This window comes from Hyaena hyaena, unplaced genomic scaffold (genome assembly GCF_003009895.1).
Source record: "Hyaena hyaena isolate Hyena2069 unplaced genomic scaffold, ASM300989v1 scaffold_353, whole genome shotgun sequence".
NCBI lineage: Eukaryota > Metazoa > Chordata > Mammalia > Carnivora > Hyaenidae > Hyaena > Hyaena hyaena.
In genome coordinates, this window is record NW_024080987.1 from 1197297 (window position 1) to 1219018 (window position 21722).

The following is a 21722-nucleotide window of genomic DNA, read 5'->3' on the forward strand; positions in this document are numbered from 1 at the left end:
TATAGGACACACGCCAGACTCACACTGGAATACTTGATACTAGGAGTTATGTGTTGGGGGTAAAGTGTGGGGGAAAGCAATACTACAAGTCAAGTCAGCTTAGTCCTTGATTGGACTCAGGTGATCTTTGTTCTTTGTGAAAGTATAGGGTGAGTCCTCTCTGGAGGCAGATAGCATCATCTGGAACCTCAGATACAGTAGAAGATTCACTGAGTAAATATTTCAATTCTTCAATTTTAAATGATATTATTTCAATATAAGGCTGTTTTGAAATCTTTTTTTTAATAGAAATTAATAGGTGATTTTAAATGGAAATGGCTATAGTGAAGAATAGAACAAGCCATCTTGAGGAAGAGCAAAGTTGCAGGATTTACCCTAATATGAACCAAACAAACCATAACATGACAGGGTACATGACATATAATGCCAATTATTATGCATTTCAAAAACAGACAGAACTAATCTGTGGTGACAGAAGTAAGAATGGTGGTTACCATTAGGGGAGCGTAGTGACTGGTAGAGGGCATATTTAGAGCTTCTAGAGTAGCACAATGTTCTTGACCTTCTGGTGGTTACACAGATTGTCACTCTGTGGAAATTTATTGAGCTATGTACACGTAGGTTTTCTATGCTTTTCAATATGTATGTTGAACCTCACTAAAGAGTTTACTTTAAAAACAGCTGCCTCAGAGAGTCTTGAAAATTAAGTACTGGGGATCACTTCCAAACATTTCTGGGGGTCCACCAATTGTGACGGCACAGCACTGTAAACTCTGAGGAGCATCATGTACCAGCCAGCCCTTATTTGACTGTACCAGGAAGTCAGATTAAAATCAGAGGAGATGGTAGAGTCCATACAAAATCAATGACAGTGCAGGCAGTATCCTGCAAGTTGTGGATTTGATGTTATGCTTCCTTACCTTTCTCATTCTTTCTCATGGCCAGCTCAAACCTTGAACTCTCTAATCCATTCCAAGTGCTTTCTTGAAATCCCCGCCTGCCTATGACCTCTGAAGAAACCTTTGGAGTGTGACCTTTGTCATCTAAGAATCTCCATGTTCTGGGTTACAGTTAGATCTACACAGACACAGACTGATACTATGACCTTGCTCTCAGCATTTGTGGTGACTGTATCAAACTAATGGTGATACCTTGCCTGTGGTACCCAGGCTGTCTTGGTCACCAACCTGGCCCTGTCCCTCAGGGTTTTCCCTGACTTATGGTGACCTACAAACCAGCCATAACAAAGAACCTTTGGTTTTAGTTAAGCCTAAAATGGAACACGATCCAACAGAATACCAATCCTAGTGAGAATTCAGAGGTTCCTATGGTTTTTCTTGGAAACTAAATTAGATTGATAGTTTTAGCAGAATCTTTTGTCCTCACTTCATAGATCTTTCTCAGTGCCAAAAGATACGGATTTCAGGTCTCTCTCTGAGATTCCTACTTACATGAAGCCATGACATGCTCCTGTGGTAATTCTCCTCTGTGCCAGCAGTACTCATTCCCTCGGGCTCGATGCTGGGCTCGCTTGCACTCCAAGGACTCCCTTCTTCAAAAGAAAAATGCCAAGAAAGGTTATATTGTTCAGTCTCCATGGAGAACACATTGGTATGGTAGAGTTGTCCATGCTTTTGAATCCTAGGGCAGACTACCATGGCCCAGTGGGTTAACAGGGCATAGCCTTGACTTTAGTGGAGGGACGTTAATAGGAGCTGTTCCCTTCACCATGAGCTGAACAGGCAATTGCAAAGACATTTATGATCTCTGTACTGGTGGCTTCCATCTTGAGACATGGGAGCAAGGAAGAAACAGAGTCAAGTCCTTGAATTGCTGAGATGAGCAAGCTATTGGTTGAGTGTGCCCAAATCCATTCCAGACTGCCCAGACCTTACAGGTGTAGTTACGGAGGGACACCAAGCAACCTGCAGTGGCCATAGAGCATGCTGCTATCTCCTCTGCTGCTGTGACTGTGTCTAGTGCCACTGCTCTCGATATCACCTGGCTTTGCTGTCAGAGCTATTTCAAAAATGGACGGTGCCTCAAAAAACTAAGGAAATTTGTAAGCCATTGTGGATAATCCTTTGTGGATAAACTCTTCTCTGTGGAAAAATATGGAGACATTTCTCAGGAATTCACTTCGTAACATACCACTCAAAAAAGCTTCACCCTCAAATCTAAAAGCTTTTCTGGGTCATTTCTATGATGAAACCATGCCTCTAGGCTGACTATTTTGATCCAGCTGGTCAGGCTAAGTCAATGAATTCAAATAATTAATTGAAATATTTCCCCCCAAAACTAAACGATGACATTCTTACAATCTTAGACCTGTAACAAAAGAAGTCACAGGTTTTTCTCTTTTCTACTGTCTCCTTAAAGAAATAAGCTGATTCTTAACTAATGCATAAATTAGCTATTTTCAAAGGTGAGGGCGGGTAGGTGTAGAAACAATTCTTATTTTAGACTCTCTTTAATTAGATACACTCAGCTTCTATTTCAGTAGACTTGATCGACAATTTATCCAAATATCCTGACTGACTTCTGAAACAACTTGCCTAGACAGGAGAGCTTTCTATTTTGCTTCTCACAGGGCGGCTGACTGGCAAAGGAAATGTACTTTAACTTTTACCTGATGGCTAAATACCAGGCAGCTGGTGAGTCCTATCTGCATACTTGCTTACTCTTTTTTCTTGTTAGTAATATGATCGTCAGGCTCATTGGACTAGCATATTTTGGGGTTCAAGAGTCTCTTTGGTGATCAACTTTGCCACTAGTGCTTTGACTGTATACAGAGTGTATGCCCATACTTTATAATCATCCCTTAATTTATCTTTAAAGTATCCCCTCAGAGTAGGCAGGAGAAAATAGAACTCTTCCCACTGCGTAGTTGGAGACAACAAATCCCTGAGATGCTAACTGACTTGCTGAAGATCACTCACTGTCAGGTCTAGACAATCTTCAATCTTTCCTCTCTGATATTTTTGTTGGCTTTACTATGAAATAGACACTTTAACATACAGACGACCTTGATCTAGCTGCCCCCAAAGGAACTTCTACATTTTGCTTTCAAAGTCTTGATCAGAATAACAGAAGTGCAAACATCCGGATTTTAAAAATCTGTCCTGCCATTAAAGTATTTTCTTTCCCTAACGTATATTCTATATTCTCCACTGCTCAGACTGTTCCTGAACCAGCAGCATTAGCTTCACCAGAAAACTTCTTAGTGGTTCCTACCCAAGACCCTCCGAATTCAAATCTGCATTTTCACAAGCCTTGCAGGTGACCTGTGTGCACGTTAAGGTTTGAGCAGCCCTGCTCTAAAGGGTGGCATGGGGTTCAGACTGAATGAGTGGCCTAGCCTGTGGCTCTGCTCTCCAGCTCCTGACGTGTAAGAAAATGGGCTTCAGCTGTTTCAGGATTTGGGCCCTGTCTTCCTACCCCCCACGTCCCTGCGCACCCCACTCCTCTATGTTACCTAGGTCAGTGACAGTGTCCCTGCTCTGGGACAGCTGCAGCTCCTGAGCCTCGGACTCTGAGTCCTGCCGTGATAACTTGCTGCTCTTTAAGCTGCCGACTCGGCGAATGCTGGACAAGGAACCCCCCTTCTTCACCTGGAAACTGCGGGTTCCTTTAATCTGGAGCAGGCGGGAACCTCCTATCCTGATCTTCCTGCTGGGAACTGTATTAAAAGAATAAAATAGGGCTTTTTCCTCCTTAGTTTTCCCCAGCCAGTGTTAGATCCAAGCTCTCCCCAGCTTGTCCCTGAACAGCATCCTCTCTGTGGGCCAGGATGAGCAGCACAAGGGGCTCCTCCCACGCCCCCTCCCGGCCAGGCAGCTGTGTGAGGCGGCCAGGAGACTGCGTCCACCAGGAAGGGCTGGTGCAGCTTCTTTCTTGGGCACATAGCTCATCAGTTCTGGGAGCAACCTGCTGTCTTTCTGGCCCAGGGTTCACAAGCATGAGGGTGCCCTTGTAGCAGCATTATCGAGGACTGTTAGTGCACTTACAGAACATCATTCCTTGATTCAAAGGAACCACAAACCATTTGTTTTTTTCTTTAGAAATGGGACTTGCAGAGTTATGTGAGTTAGGCAAACCCCTTCATGTAAACCCCTTCATTTTGGAATACCTCATTAAGAAATAAAAACAAGAGGCGCTTCTCTCTCCAACAGCCAGCAGTGGGTTCCGCTCAGCTCCTCAGCAAAGGCACTAAAGGATCTGTTTTCACTGGTGTGCTTTGGGTGAACATGAGTGTGAAATAGTTCCATTTTCAATGCACCTAGTGATGTCATAGCATCCTTCTTTCAGTCAAAAGGCTGGGTGGGATGTGAGTCCAAATGTTGCAACACCCTGAGCCAACCTTACAGTCTATATGTACCAAGAAGAACATGCATTATTCATCTTTAGTGTTCTGGAAAAAACAGTCATCAGTGAAGAAAATAAAAGGGTAAAAGAAACACGTTTAAACTTGAAACCTACTTTTTTTTTTTTTTTTTTTACCAAATGCATCTTTACTTACCATATTCAATATACACTCCTACTTCCTTCTCTTTAGGAGATTTGGTGTTGCCACACATTGATTTTAAAAGGGCAGGATAAAGAAAGTTTTCAAAGCTTAGTCATTATTAGGAAGGGGCCATTGTTTTTGTAAGAAGATTTCTTATGAATTATTTAAGGCAGAGGTATGAATATTTTTTAAAACTTCTAATCAGGAAGATTGCATTTTAGTCTTGGGTTCTCGCTCGCAGAGAATATGTGACCACGATCAACCTTGTATAGCTCTACAAAATGGTAATTAAATGTATATTGTCAATGCCAAAAAAGGAGCCTAGGGGAACTTCTGTTGAATAATGTGCAATGTTTAATCTCCAATTTAATCTTGTGACTGAGAAAGACCAAAACCATCGCCACTGAGCTGGCAAAGGCCTTGTGGAGTGCCCAGAACAAATCTGGGTAGAATTTTATATCTGGACAGAAACTTTGGCTGTGCGGTTGGATAAATTCCACAAAGACTATAGACTATAATGCTCCTTCTTAATTATAGCACAAAATTCATTCACTGCCTTTTTCAATATTATTTTTAGGCTTAATTGAGGGTTTAATGACCTACCTGAAATACATCTGAAATAGAATATTATCACTTTTAATGACTATTAATACAATTTCATATCAAGGTAGATTGGGAAGTAGAGAACAGGTTTAGAGAGGTTTTTCTTTCTTCTTCCTCTTCTTCTTCTTTTTCTTTTAATAGAGACACTGTCTTGTATTCTCTGATTTCATGATACCTTTAAGTGTACAAATTTGGGAAAGTAGCCCCAAAGAAAGAAATTCAATTTTGAGAACCTATTCTATACTACCAAAGATAATTGGATATATCCTGTAGCAAGTGAAAAATTAGCACTCAGAATTATGGCATGGATTATTTATGAAGGACACAACAGTTAGAATTCACATTTGATTTTGTACATGAAAACCTTTGGTTGCACTTGTACAGCATTGAGTCTTAGCCTTTACTTCCATGAGAACATGAACTAGTAGGAAAGTGAAACAAATACATCTAAACTACATAGAACATCTTTTTCCCTTTTCTCTCATCTCACATTAAATCCACTAGCAGGTCTTGCTAGCTTCACACTTCAAAATTCCCTAGGAATTTGAAAGCCCCATTACCTATTCCCTGGACTATTGCAACTGCCTCACTGTTCCAGCTTACATCCCCTCCCACAGCTTGATTCATCTTTTAAATATATAAATCATTATTACATATATTATATCACTTTTCTAGTCAAAACCTGCCAATAACACTCGGACACACTTACACAGAATTAAATTTATAAACATTTCTACATATCCTATGTATATGCTCTTTGACTATTTATCTAACCCCATTTCCTGCCCATCTTCTATTCTTTCTATAGTCTTCTACTTCAACTCTTTCTGTTGCAACTATGTTGGTCTTTTTGCCCTTCTTCAAATGTCCCATGTCATCCCTGCATTAGAGCCTAGCTCTCACTGTTGTGTCTGCTCAGAAGACTCCTGCCTCAGCACTTTGCTTGACTGGCTCCTTCACATCATACAGGTCTCTGCTCAATGCCATTTATGAAGTCCTTCTCTGACTACACTCCCTCCCACTCCAGGTCACTACCAATTCTCTGACCTTCATTTGTTTTTCTTCATACCATTTATCATTACTTGAAAGTCTAGTATTTGATGTTATTCACTATTATGTAACTATTAGCTAACATAAACTAAAATACATGTGGGACATTTTTCCTGTTGATTGCTGTATTCTGGGAACCTGGAATAGTGCCTGGCCTATACCAGGTGCTCAACAGGTAATTGTTGAATAATTAGACACATCGTGGTGTCTGTATTTTGGAATACCAGTCTTTGTCTGTATTTGGAATGTGGGTAAAATGATGTGACAGACCTTGTTTGGTGATTTTAGGCAGACATTTTAGTTTGAGGATTCTTTTACATTTGTTTTCCCTGGTAGAATCTGAATTGTCCTCAAGTTGTTTATTTCAAGAACAACATTTTTAGCTTTTATAAAAACAGATGGCATAAAATTTTAAATAAACTTTTAATAATATAATTTAGCAGAGTACCCATGGCTTTAGCATCTGGTATCAACTTGTCAAAGGATTAAGGAATGCATACGAATCTTCAAGAAGATTTTGCCAACCAGTAAAGGACATTTTATGAATATGTTCTTGTTTTATTTATAGTTTCAGTTTTCTGGTCACTTCTTAAACAACATTCATATATTAATGTAGCTATTCTATGAGGAGAAAACAATATTAAGCATTTGCAGTTTTGAACATCAGAGGAAATTTATATAAGTGATAATCATGAAATTAAAATGTTCTTTAAGATTAAGTTGATGTTTTAGTTTTTTTAATGGTGTAGAATTTATTCTCTTCAAGTTTAACCATGTCCATATTTAGAATATTTATTTCAGCTATGTTAAGTAATAATTAGCATAATAACTTTGAGTAGGCAAAAAAAAAATACCCTTGGGATAACTTTAAAAATGTAAGTTTTTTATCATATGCAGTTATCATTATCTGAAAAAGTAATAATAGAAAAAGATATTGACTTGATACTCCTTTATGCTCAAAAATTGCTTAAGACTTGGCTAGTAAATTCTTGGTTGACCATAAATTCTATACAATAAGTATTTGCATGTTAAGGTGTCATGACAACAATCTGATCTTAAAATATTAAACATATTTTTCCAGTGTATATCCATTCCTTTGAAGATTTTAAAGATTTTCTGTTTTCTCTCTCCAGCGCTATTCCTTCCTAGAATCATTCATTCCTTCAGTTATCTGACATTTATTGAGTCATTGTCTATAGGATACCAGAAAATACATAAATGCATAAAATCATGTCTGGCTCTTAACAAATGTACTGATATTCTTTTAACTGAAATTCATTAGAAAAACTCTGAAGGGTGGTAGAGTTTAAGAAATAGCAAAATAAAAGGAGATGTAGCAAAATCAGAGAAGTTAACAGTTTAAGAAGCTCTTGAAAGCAACTTAAAACTTGGTAACATTTAGCTTATATTTAGGATTTTCTGCATGGGTTCTAGTCTATACACTCATGATATTAATAAAACCCACAACAGTGACAGCATTATTTATTTTATACCAATTAGGTACCAGGTACTTTGCTTACATTGTCTCATTCAAAGCTTTCAATATCACAATGTGTTTGGTGTCAGTAACCTAATTTTACAGAGCGGAAAACTATGGCTTAGAAGGTCAGTAACTTGGACAAGGTCATACAGCTGGTTGTTATATTTTACCATTTAAAGTGCATATTTGTGTTACAATTGAGGCCATCATAAGATCACTAGTGCCAGTAGCAGTTATGACACATTTGTTATTGCTTACGTCCATGTGTCTAAAGCACCAGCAACAAAATGGTGTCTTTTAACACCAAGGAGTCAAGTGGTAGTTGGCTGAAGGAGTGATAAATCAGATGTGTTTGGCAACATTCTTGAAGCAGGTACTGAGTATGAGGGTAGGCTACCTTTGTACAAGAGCATGTTGGCTCAACCTAGCACCAACACTTTACTTCTTTTACAGATCATTTAAGAAATGATGTATTACTAATATTCCAATGACACAGAGGACATTATCATATAGAAAAACATGGACACTGACAATTCTGAGTTGAAAAGTGATTACGAAATTTGAACCCGGAATTGAAGATAGTTTAGAAAGAGTTTAACTCATTTATTCTATTTATACTTTCCTCTCCTTTTTTTGGCTGCACAAGAATGATATATATTGATAATAAAAATTGACATCTAATTAAGTCTGAAAGTCCTTCATTAAGAATAAAACACTAAGTAAGAAAGTATTGCATAAGGGATGAATTGGAAGTATTGTTTCTTCCTTATTGGTACATGAAATAGTGGTTTATCTGACAACTCTCTGGTGGCATCAGTGGGATATTGAGAGTTGCTGAGCTGGAATTACAACCTGAACTTCTCAGACTATGGAGACCAACTGCTAACTAGCATGGTTTCCTACCTCATTAAGTGGACACAGTACTGTACGAAGCCAACAGTTGTGGATTTTGGGTGCACAATTCTGTGGTTTAGAACCCAGGTCAAATATCCTATGAGAAACACAGAAGCATGAAAAATAATTCTTGCTTTCCATACCTTTCTTCTCCTCAGCACCTGCATCTGATTTGAGGGTGTGGCTACTACTGTGGAGGGAATCTTTTGAGTCTTCATTTTCATCCAGGACACCAGCAAAGCTGATCTTCCTCTCATATCTGTGCCGGTCCAACTCAGGATCCAAACGAAGTCTGCAGCTCTCCAAGTCCTGCCATGTTAGTGAGGAGTACATGAATACTGGCATCTCCTCAGCACTACATTGGTCTCGTGGCAAACCTCCCTCCATTTTGAATTGCACACAGCTGAATTTGCACAGAGCCAAATTCTTCTTTATCTAATGCCAATTTCAGATTGTGGCCAATAAAAATGTTTCTTGAATTAAAAAATAATTTTCTCTAACTCATAGTTTTCTCCTTTTCCTCAAGTTTTATCTTCAAAAAGCACAGACTTTGTTTCAAATCTAGAATTAGCTTTCTCACCTTCTAACACTTTGTCCACAGTTTAGACTGCATCTTTGGCACTTATCTGTTTATTAAATAATTATGCACTAAATGTACTGAGTATGAATGTGTTATGTACTGGGGGATAAATAATAAATTGTTCTTGCCCTAAAGGAACTCAAGATCTTGAGAAAGAGACTGAGTAGGTAAACACAAGATAAATTCACAGACTCAGAGACTGAGTAGGAACTTAGAAATCAGACTTGGATGCAGCATAATGGATCTCCAAAGATGTCTATGCCTTAATCCTTGGAAGAGGTAAATATGTTACCTTACATTGCAATAGGAAATTTGTGCGTGTGGATTTAGGTAAAGAACTTGAGATGGGAAGTTATCCTGAATTAGCCAAGTGGGCCTGGCCTAATCACACAAATCCCTAAAAGCAGAAAGCTTTTCCAGGCTGTGGTCAAAAGAGGATATAACTATGGAAGAAGAATGAGAAAGATGCCAAATTACTGGCTTTGAAGATGGAAAAGGGGACCATGAGCCAAGCAATGTGGGTTGCCCAAGAAGATGGAAAAAAGGCAAGGAAAGAGTCTTTTCTAGAATCCTAGAAAGCGCTGCAGCTCTCTTAACACCTTGACTCTAGCCCAGTAAGACCCAAGTCAGACTTCAGATTTCCAGAAATATAAGATACAATGGTTGCCCTTTTTTAAACAGATAAATTTCTACAGAAATAGAAAATGAATAAAGAGGTAATGTTGGAGTTTTGTCCTGAGAAAGCTGGCTAAGCAAACAAATGGAAAAAGGCATTCCAGGCTTAAGAAATCTCTATGTGTGGGCCAGAGTCTCAAAATACTATCAGGCATTGGAGATATTTTTCACTCGTATCCAGAAAGACCTCAGGATAAAAGGGGTTCCATGACTATCTGCTTATGAACAGAATGAGTTGGTACACTGAAGTAAGCCTTGGGGAAGGAAAATATTTGCTAGGAGTTTTGTCAATGAGGCCCCCCAATTGAAAATTTGACCTGTTCTGTGATTGGAGACTTTCGTATTTAATTGTTAACTGTAAAACACTCTTGGAGGAAGTAATAAAGGAAAACTATGTAAAATGCTAATTTTATTTCTATAGAGCATTTCTCCCCAAATATGATGTAAGTTCTCAGATTCAACTAGATATGGAAAACAAAAAAAAATTTAAAAACCTAGTTTCCACCAAGATTAAAATCTAATGCTCTTAATTGCTATTAATAAGTGAAACTTTAGACTCTACATGTTGTTCCTTCTTTTCTATTTGATTAAGAACAGAAGTTACGTTTCAGTACCTAGAAAATTAGACCACATCTAGAAAAATAAAGGGACTACATAGTCTATTTAGCATTTTTAAAAAAATATTCTAGGAATATAATTGCTTCCCTGAAATTAATCCCTTTTAGAAAACAAGTGGAAAACCTAATATATTTTCAAATTTGTTAGCCAAACTTAGATAAATTTCTTACCTAGGACAAAAAGTAATATAACAACTCTGATTCTTTATCCACTTTTCAAATCCCATCTATCTTTCAAAGCTACATTCAAATGTGACCTCCTATAGAAATGTTCTTCAGAAGACACAAAGAAATGGAAAAACATTCCATGCTCGTGGATTGGAAGAATATAGTTAAAATGCCATTACTACCCAAAGCAATCTATACATTCAGTGCAATCCCAATCAAAACTGCACCAGCATACTTCTCAAAACTAGAATAAACTATCCTCAAATTTGTATGGAACCACAAAAGACCCTGAATAGCCAAAGTAATATTGAAGAAGAAAACTGAAACAGGAGACATCACCATCCCAGACTTTAGCCTCTACTACAAAGCTGTCATCATTAAGACAGTATGGTATTGGCACAAAAACAGACATATAAACCAATGGAATAAAATTGAGAACTCAGAATTGGACCCAAAAGTACACAGCCAACTAATCTTTGACAAAGCTGGAAAGAGTATCCAATGGAAAAATGATAGCCTCTTTAACAGATGGTGTTGGGAGAACTGGACAGCAACATGCAGAAGAATGAAACTAGACCATTTTCTCACACCATACACAAAAATAAACTCAAAATGGATAAAGGACCTGAATGTGAAACAGGAAACCATCAAAACCCTAGAGGAGAAAGCAGGAAACAACCTCCCTGACCTCCACCGCAGCAATTTCTTACTTGACACGTCCCCAAAAGCAAAAGAATCAAGGGCAAAAATGAACTATTGGGACCTCATCAAGATTAAATGCTTCTGCATGGCAAAGGAAACAACCCAGAAAACTAATAGGCAACTGACGGAATGGGAAAAGATAGTTGCAAATGACATATCAGATAAAGGGTTAATATCCAAAATCTATAAGGAACTCACCAAACTCCATACCCAAAAAAAAAACAACCCAATGAAGAAATGGGCATAAGATATGAACAGACATTTCTCCAAAGAGGACCAGATGGCCAACAGACCCATGAAACGATGCTCAGCATCCCTCCTCATCAGGGAAATACAAATCAAAACCACACTGAGATACCACCTCACGCCAGTCAGAGTGGCTAAAATGAGCAAATCAGAAGACTCTAGATGCTGACGAGGTTGTAGAGAAACAGGCACCCTCTTACACTGTTGGTGGGAATGTCAACTGGTGCAGCCCCTCTGGAAAACAGTGTGGAGCTTCCTCAAAAAAGTAACAATAGAACTCCCCTATGACCCAGCAATAGCACGGCTAGGAATTCACCCAAGGGATACAGGAGTGCTGATGCATAGGAGCACATGTACCCCAATGTTCATAGCAGCACTCTCAACAATAGCCAAAACATGGAATGAGCCTAAGTGTCCATCAACTGACGAATGGATCAAGAAGATGTGGTTTATCTATATGATGGAATACTACATGGCAATGAGAAACAATGAAATCTGGCCATGTGTAGCAACATGGATGGACCTTGAGGGTGTTATGCTGAGCAAAATAAGTCAGGAAGAGAAGGACAGATGCCATATGTTTGCATGTATAGGAGGATTAGGAGGAACTTAACGGATGACCATGGGGGAGAAGAAGGGCGGAAATAGTGGGGGAGAAGGAGAGAGGCAAATCATGAGAGACTCTTGAATGCTAAGAACAAACTGAGGACTGATGGGGGGGGAGGAGGGAGATGGGCATGGAGGAGGGCACTTGTGGGACTGAGCACTGGGTGTTATATGGAAACCAACTTGACAATAAACTATTTGTAAAAAAATAATTAAAAAATTTTAAAAATAAATAAGCAAAACTGGGAATTTAGTTCAAAAAAATAAAATAGCTAAGATTTGCAGGAAAGAAAGAAAGGGAAAGGGAAAGAAGGGAAAGGGAAAGGGAAAGGGAAAGGGAAAGGGAAAGGGAAAGGGAAAGGAAAGGAAAGGAAAGGAAAGGAAAGGAAGAAAGAAAGAAAGAAATGTTCTTCAGGTCTCCCAGCCCCTTCCATGGCCAACCATGTCCCTCTGCCCCCTTTTCATGGCCAGTCATATATTTTATATCAAGAATAATTTTTTATATGTTGGTTCTCCTGTTTCACTATAATTATCTCTGTGTCTCCTATTCCCTTTCCTGTAACTATTGCACCATCTTGTTCATAGTCTTACTCTCAATAAATATCTGTAGTTAGCCTTTGTATATGTGAATTGTGTTTTGCTTCTGATTTTTTTAACTTTAGGAACATTTGGAATCCAGCAGTATATTTTTATATTTTTCATAACCCAATTTGTTAAATTCCATCATTACATTTGGCACAGCCTCTAGCACAATCCTGCACAAAAGCATCCAATATGTCACTTTCTCTAATGAATTAGTGTAGACCAAAGACTCCCTTACTGATTTTTACTTTATTATTGTGGACTCATCTATTCATTGTACAGGAATTACTTGTTTGAATTCATGTTGCTCGGCCAGTGGTTATTGGTTTCACTAATCAATTGGTAAACACTTGAATAGACCAGCGGTTTTACAAACAAAATTCTCTATTTAAAAATGATTTCTTTATTGTTCTCAATATTGTTTGGAAATTAATATCTAAAAATTTTTTATTATGCTATTTTAAATTATAAATCTTATAATAATGCTACTTTTTCTTTTTCATTTTTTAAATGTTTTTTTTATTTCTTTCTGAGAGAGAGAGAGACAGTGTGAGCAGAGGAGGGTCAGAGAGAGAGGGAGACACAGAATCTGAAGCAGGCTCCAGGCTCTGAGCTGGCTGTCAGCACAGAGCCCGACGCGGGGCCTGAACCCATGAACCGTGAGATCATGACCTGAGCCGAAGTCGGATGCTCAACCGACTGAGCCACCCAGGCGCCCCTGCTATTTTTTCTTTTAAAAAAACATTATTTATTAGTATTGCTTATGAAAAAACAAATAAAAATGCTACCAGAAATTTAATTAAGAAAAAAAAAACATTATTTAAGTTGTATCTAGGGATCTGAGAAAAATTGTTAAGTTGGTAAAAATATATTTTAATTAATTTTTAACAGCATTTGATGTCATTTTGTCTTTATTTTTTTTTCAACTCTATGCCCCCACCAATCCAGTGGGTGGCCTCCTGGGATTTCCTACTCTATCCAAGAAACAACTGTGGGTAAACTAATTAACTTCTATATTAATTATTGTACTTTAGGTTCTTTTGCTTACTTTTCAACACTTTGGGTATAACTAGGACTTATTCAAATAAATATTTTGCATGAAAATCTCAACCATTTTGGAAAGGGTCTTTTGGCAATTTCTGTCAAAAAGACTTTATTTCTTGATAGAAAGTTTATGTCCCTGATTTTCTACCATCCTCAAGCGTCAGTTTCTAGAATATCCATAGCTTCTTATATGATTACTTTACTACCTTATACTTTCATTATTTCATACATTAGGGTGGTTGGGTTTTTTTTTTTTACTCTTATTAAAAATGTTACTGAATTAAAAAAATTTTCTGAAGATCCATAAATACTCTTGCAGGAAATGTTTTGTTAAAACTTTATAATATTTCATTTTGAGGGTATAACATACACTGTTATACTCAGTCTTTAGTACAGTTTCAAGCATTTACAGCTTCTGTGTTGCTAAAACAATTTTTATCATACTGTTTTCTTTATAGTAGGTTGGAATATAACTTGAGAGGTATTTTGCTTTATTTTGTTTACTATCAACTATTGTTAGATTAAACAGGAGAAAAAGCTTCTTCCCATTTATTTTATAAAGGTCACATCCCAACATAATACATAAACCAACAATGAAAATCCTAGTGTAATGAACAAAAGAAATCTGAGACCTTGTTAAGGGTAATTAGCAGTGAAAACTTTCCTCTCATTGACTGAATGACTAAAGGATTATTTAGCTTAATTTCTTACCATTTTCTACTAGTCTGTCAGTTGATTATACCGTAATTTTTAACAAGTTTGGTTGATTTTTTAAAAATGAAACTTGTTATGATGATTAAGGATACAAAACTATAGATTCATTGAGTTGAAAGGGAGAACAAAAATAACTGAGTCAAACTTTAAGATTCTTATTTTGAAAAATCAAAATGAGTCTAAATTGTGACCAATAAAAATTTGAAAAATGAAAAGTAGATGTATCACCATGCTTTTATGAAGGCTTCAGTATAATTAGAATGTTGAAAAAATAACACTATTAGAGGCCTTACAGATCAGATATTTCATCCCACTTAGCTTTAAACACATGTGCTGGCCTTGATATGATTTTGAAGAGAAGTCTCAGTATAATAGTAGAGGTGACATTCAGTAAATTAAAGGTCCAGGTTAATAGGAAATGAAATCAGGGCAGTAAACTTTCCTTTCTGACATTCAAATAACATAGTTTTGCAGTCCATTACTGGTATGTTTCTCTTGAAAACATACATTTTACCCATAAATGTTTCCAATGTGAAAATATCCATTTTCTGTTTAAGAGAGTAAGGAAACAGGTCTTCCAGACGTTGGAAAACCAGAGGTAGATGCAGTGCTCCGAAGTAATAGCACCGATTCTTTTATTTTCTCCCAGGGATTGAGGTATGGCCTTGTTCATGCCGAGTATGATCAAAAACGGAGGAGAGCTGGTGGAGTGTAAAACTGGCTAAAAAAGAAGTGCGTGGATTGTGTAACAATTTTTTCTGGTAGAGTCGTCTAAGTCTTGTGTTAAAAAAAAAAAAGGAATTTGTCTGGTTTCTCAGCTTTGGCCGGGTGGTGCCTGTAATAAAAGAGCCATTGGAAACTTGGTGCCTATTAGAGGATTAAGGGCCAGGGAAAATCGGCTCTGACGTGTGGCCATCCCACACATTCTGTGAAGACTCCTGGCACTTGCAGAGTGTTGGTATACTCTGCTAAATAAATCAGGTCCTGGTGGTACAGGGGTATGTATGTGTGTGTGTGCATGCGTGTGTGTGTAGTCTTCTTCTGCCTATTCAGATCCATAAGAAGTAGTGCAGGAATAAAAGTATATGTTTAGAGATGTCTACATGCTAAATACTGACATAAATCATTTTTCCCATGACTTAAATGAGGAAACTCTTTGGAAGTGCATTTCTATATGGATTTGTGAGCAGTTAGATTTTTTTTATGACAAAAATATTCTGTCAGTGGTTTCTGGAGAATGCTGGTCATAAAACTCCTCATAGTTTGCGGGGCAAAGGAAGTTAAGGGCTTGTGAAAGAAGATTCAAAATGAAGTAAGAGAGTCATTCAAAATAGAGACCAAAGGATATTGAGGAAGTAGGGCCTGTGTATGTCTTCTGTTTTAATCCTCACAATCTCCATGAAGTTTTTGCTTTTGTCAATTGTCACTTGTCAGCTGCAACTCTGCCACCTCCTGGAACACACCCTTCTACTTTGAGTTAAAATAGAGATAATGTAACACCTGTTAGCAAAACAGCCAATCCTGTATTACATAGCTTACACTCTTCCAGGACCAATCATATACAAGTCTTTTAAACAAGTTATGTAACCCTGTGGCTTTTGCCTTTATAAGCCCACTCACAATTCGAGTTTGGAGCACACATTCCATTTCCATGGACCCTTTGTCTCCCAGATGCAGTCCTTAAGATCTCAAACAAACACTTGGGTTGCTTTATAGCCTCTTATTGTATTAGACATTCCCAGCATAACTGACAGTGATCAATACCATGTTGTACCCAGTGCTGTTATCCTCAGTGATTTCAAGATCAGTTTCAGAATTATTATTATTTTCTTTGTAATAGAAAAAATGGTATTTTCTTTTTATATATGAAAATCCCTTGGTTGAACTTTTATGTTATATGATACATTTGGCCATTGGGCATTTGAGGAAATTGTGGATACTCAAAACCTAGCCACATGTCTGGCCTCTCCAAGTAACCTGATTATTAGCATGTATACTTTACTTACCACCAGAGGCTCAGTGCGTGGTCTGGGCAGACAAGAAAAGGTTTCTCGCAGGAAGGTGGTAATCTCCAGGAGAAGCTGGCACGCCGCCATCTTCAAGGCAAAGGGGCAGCCACATTTAGAGGGGTTCACAGTACCTATGGAATGAAAGAGTTCCTTCATAAGTAAACAAACCAATAAAACATGCAGAGAGGCACGGGTTGATGGACAAAGCTACATATGTGTAAAATCAAATTGCATATGAGAATGTCACCTATTCATGTCCAAAATGAAATTGCATATGAGAATGTCACCTATACATGTTCAATTCACCTGTTCCCTTTAGCATAATCTGCATTACCATATACCTCTTTCTCCTTCCATTTTGTAATTCTATAATGAGTTACTTTGTATTAAAATGTCAATCAATAAGAACTAAATTATTTTCTTTAAGACTCATAGCATAACAAAACACAGTCCACTAAACTAGAAAGCCTTTTAACAAAAACAGAAATGGAAACCAGTCTTGTAAGATTTTCACATTGTTAGTGTAGTCAGATTTAGACTATGTACAAGGCAGTGAACTACTTTTGGGACTATAAAAATCTTCCAGTTTATTCTTTGAGAGCCATCTATCTTGGGGGCAGCGATGTTGCTTCCAGGTTAGCCCAGAGGTGTTTCTGCAGTGTAGACAAAACATACTTGATCATCTGTATCTTACACTTAATACAAGTTGGCCTATCATATTGAAGCATTGCTACACTAGAAGTATCGAAATATTCTCCTTTGTTCTGAAGAATATCAGTCTTTTAATGAGTAAAATGTTGCCTCTATCACAGAACTAATAATGGATTTTGCTGTAAAGGCAGATAATGGCCAAGGCAACACCATAGAGATTTTCAAAATTCTGAGGATTGGTTTTCAGATACATGTCATCACTAATCCTACAGAAATATACTGATTACTTATCAGCATTCAGAAAAGAAGAGCAGAGTAATGTCAAGTTCTGCTTCTCATAAAACAAAGAAGAGAGTTATCTATTTGAATCAAGGGATCAAGCAATCATAACTATAGATCAACATTCCTAAATATCTTTCTAAAATATCTCCTGTGTATTAGGCTTTCTTAATCGAATAGCATATATATGTTATGGCTTATGTTGAAAGAGGGTGGAAATTATGTTCTTTCTGAAGATATCTGATTTCCTTGTGAAAACCATTACTTTTTCTCCAGAGATAGCATGTGACTGTAGACATTGCCTCTTGTTAAGAACTGAAGAGATAAAATCCTCTGGAATTTCTAGATGAATACTTACTTGAGCCATAATTATCTTTTATTTATTTTTTTAAAGCTTGCTTATTTATTTATTTATTATGTTTTATTTATTTATTTATTTATTTATTTATTTATTTATTTAGTGAGAGAAGGAGAGGACATGTGGGCTAGAGGAGAAGGGACACAGAGAGAGGGAGAAAGAGAGTCCCGAGCAGGCTCATCCTGTCAGCACAGAGACTGACACAGGGCTTGATCTTAAAAACCATGAACTCATGACCTGAGACAAGGTCAAGAGTCAGACACTTAACTGACTGAGCCACCCAGGCACCTGAGCTATAATTACCTTTTAAATGCAAGATGAACTATGTACTGACAAGAAAGCAGAACTAAACCAGACATTTCAATCTTCTATTCAATGGAGAAGATACATAACTCTAGAAATTGTCTGGATGTGCAATAGTTTTTAAATAGTGATCAAATGCCAAATATTCAGTATAAACTTCTGGATCTTGTCCCGAGGTTATCATCCAGATTCTCCTTGTTAATCCTGTAAACAGTGAACTTGGTCTTAGTCCAGGTTGTCTTGTAACTATCATCTGAAATCTTCTGTTAAAATGAACAAGGATTGAGTCCTACATGCTCTTATCAAAAAACCAAAGTACCAGGCATAACATATGGGTAAATGACACTTATGTGGTCTCGTGGAGATTAAAGTTCATTTTGGACTGTGAGGATGCATCCATCTAATGGTACTTTAGCTCATCTCTGTCTGAAGGATCCTTAGGAGATCCAGGGCAGTCTGGAGATGTCTTTTGGCAGCTCTTCACTAGTTTCTGTGATTGCTAGATAGTCCTCAAATAGTCCTAGGGTCAGACCCAATTCCATTTTCCATTCAATTTTCCAGAGGCATTCTAGGACAGTCTAGACTCCTGTGAACTTAAGGGAATCGTTGGGGGCCAATGTTCACTTGGTAGGCTGAAAGACTGATGTCAGAATTTGGTGGTTTGTCAGCAGCTAAGTCAAGAAAATTTGCTCTGATATAATAAAGGCTGAGAAAGGGAAAAATGATGAAACAATTTGCAAAGAAAATCCTTGATAAAAGTGGAAAAGAAGACAATAAATTTTCTTTGATTTTTATTTAATTTTGTTCAACGTTACACCCTAACATGAAATGTTTACATTTTATGACTAGAAAGAGGAAGTCATCTTGGCATCTCTTAACTAACAACAGTCTAACATATAATCAGGGAGTTAGAATTTCAAACCACTGGGGAAAGGCAAGAGGAAGAGGTATCATTTTCTTCATCAGATAATGTCACTAATTCCATAACCATTTAGAAATTTTATTTAGGTAGTAGTACACATATGCAATAAGCTTGTATGGTATACAACACACATATGCACAAAATGGTGTTGAAGAGAAGTGTACAGGAATCTCTTTGTCTCTAATCTCCCATGGTGGGACTCATTTCTAATTTTAACAAAGAAGTACAGTGCAGCAGGCTCTGTAACAGTTCTAAACTCTGTTCTAAAACTCTGAATTGTTTATTTAATATTTCAAATTCATGTTAAAAACTATAATTAAATAATTCACTATTTTAATGATTTGGGAAGCATTTCATTTTCAATTTTATTTGGTCTATTTTTTTTAATCTCCAAGAGCAATAACAAAATGCAAAACCTGGGCAAATCTCTTTGGGGTCAGTAATTTTCCACAACTATATTTTCTCAGAGAGGCCTAATACTAATCTTTGTATAATAGTAAGAATCACAGATTACAAAGCATTGGATGTGCTGTATTGGCTGCAACTCCTTGTCTCTGTCTATGGTCTTCTCTTTCTGGTTCTTGCCCTCTCTTTGTGTGGCTTTATGCACATGCGTTACATCCATGCACAGGGAATAAGGGAAAAGGAGCAGTGGGGAGACATGGGAAGGTGGTAAGAATATGAAAGAAGAAAGAGAAATATTAAGTGCTCCTAAAGCAAAGATTCTTACAAGCAAGGGTTCTTGTAGTAAAGGGAGTCTCCTTACTGTCATCTAAAAAGTCTTCCTCCTCATCCTCCTTTCTCAGTCTCCTCTTGGTTTCCTCATCATAAATGAGACCCAGCAGGTTGGCGGGGCTCTCACTTTCCCCATGGCACAGCTCATTCAACCGGATGCCAATTGCCTACCATGGGAGAAAAAGAGTGAAACAGCATAAAGGATGTCAGACTGAAAAATAGCCTTTCACATTACAGAGGCCATAAGCAACTGTTAATGGGAAGGTATGTATCATCTCATAGTGCACATTAAACAAAGAAACTGATGCTAATACATATGGCATAAGCCTTCTCTATATGCCACAGTGTTGTACTCACCATGTTTCCTTATGTAGAAGCTCAAGGGTGGATGGCATTGACACTATATCCAAGATCATTTAGTCTGAAGACTTGTAGGAATTGGAACAAAAACTTTGTGTTCTCATGCAAAATTTTTTCTGAATATATTTCCACTTATGTGAAGGTTATTTATTTTACAGATCTCATGTAAGGGACTATGAAGTTGTTTTTAATGGAAGATTTTGTTGTAGTAAAAAAAATAAGAACTCTCAGTTCCTCAGAGTGCTTCTTCTGATTATGCTATTTTATGAGAATGTCACTGCCATGCTAATGAGTTTGGAGGTTGGCATGAATTCTAGTACAGCAATTTTATTTATATCTGCCATTATGTACATAAGTAATGGTTTTTTTTTATAGACTTTGTTCTCCCACTCCATGATACTCTATGAATGAGCAAGAAACACTAACTATTCCTTTGGTAGAGTATCCAACATCAACATGGAACCAATACTTGCTATCTGTTCTTCTGAATCATCATGGACTATTGTCTGATTTACCAAAAGGAATTTTCCAAAAGAAGAGACAAAATACACCACCTCTATCTAATTCTTTTTTATATTCCAATTACTTATGGTGTACAATGAAAGAAGAGACACATGCTTAGGAAGGAGAGTCAAAAGCTAAAATGAGCACTGAACTTGGGGCTTGACAGGCTGTGCATTACTAGGAACAAAATCCCAACTTATTTTCTTCTTCCTTCCAGTATTACTTCTTTCAAATATTTAGAAAGGTTGCTAAATTCTGGGCATGCAAGAAATTAGACAAAGTACTAGAAATGGACAAAAGATGTCCCAAAATCTTTAAATAAAAGCACAAGTTGTTTGAATGTCTTGGCTATCTAGAAAGAAAAAGCTCTCCTTAAACTCTGGAATTAAGTGACAAGTAACAAAAACCATATCAATGAGAAAGAAAGCATTGTAAAAAGGTATCAAGGCATCCTAAAAGTTTAGTCACTAACCTGAGAAGTTTTAAGCAAACAAAACAAAACATAAAACCAAAATCTACTACCTCAATAAAAAGCCTTGTCCTGATGCTACTGTTTTGGAGATTCTCTCTAAAGAAGGAGACATGCAATTATGAGTCTGGAATGGAGTCAACAAACTTAATGGTGAGAGTCAAAGGGGAAAAGCCTACATCGATCTTCCAGGATGTTGACACCAAGGAATCTAAGTTAAATCCAAAGTTCATAAAGCTTAAAGAGTTGCTCAGAAAAGGAACTTGTGTGGGAAATACTAATTGTCATATAATAATTTAGAGCTCTGTGTCTCTTCCAAGGCTAGAAAAATGCCTTGGGGATAGGTTTGTTCCTTTCTTCATTCATCAAATATTTATTAAGTAATTTGTTAGGTATTACATAAAACATAGAGTTGAATAAATTGTTACAGTATGCTCTACTGCTTAAGGTGCCCTAGTAGATAATAAGCCTTCATCTAGAAAGGTCACTGTTTGGCAACTGGGAAGGTGGGAGAGGTTGAAAGACTTGCTCAAGGTGGCTCAGCAAACTGGGGTCTGGGATTCAAATATAGGGTGTCTGCTTTTTGCTCTTCCCCTCAAGGAGCTTAGTCTCCTGGGGAGGCAACAATACATCAAAATAACACATTAACTATTGAAAGAGACAA

General features: G+C 37.3%; 1 protein-coding gene across 3 annotated transcripts in view; it reads right to left on the bottom strand.

Moving 5' to 3' along the window:
• UNC80 (unc-80 homolog, NALCN channel complex subunit) overlaps positions 1 to 21722 on the bottom strand; it is a 221428-nt gene that overhangs the window by 98635 nt on the left and 101071 nt on the right. For 2 of the 3 annotated variants that reach the window (XM_039249973.1, XM_039249972.1), the window contains exons 24-27: positions 19757 to 19892; positions 16475 to 16608; positions 8678 to 8843; positions 1452 to 1552 (exon numbers count right to left, since the gene is read on the bottom strand). In XM_039249973.1, the coding sequence (XP_039105904.1) occupies positions 1452 to 1552; positions 8678 to 8843; positions 16475 to 16608; positions 19757 to 19892 (537 nt within the window). Of the gene's footprint in view, positions 1 to 1451; positions 1553 to 3475; positions 3680 to 8677; positions 8844 to 16474; positions 16609 to 19756; positions 19893 to 21722 lie in introns of all 3 variants that reach the window. The other variant, XM_039249971.1, reaches the window with a different exon arrangement.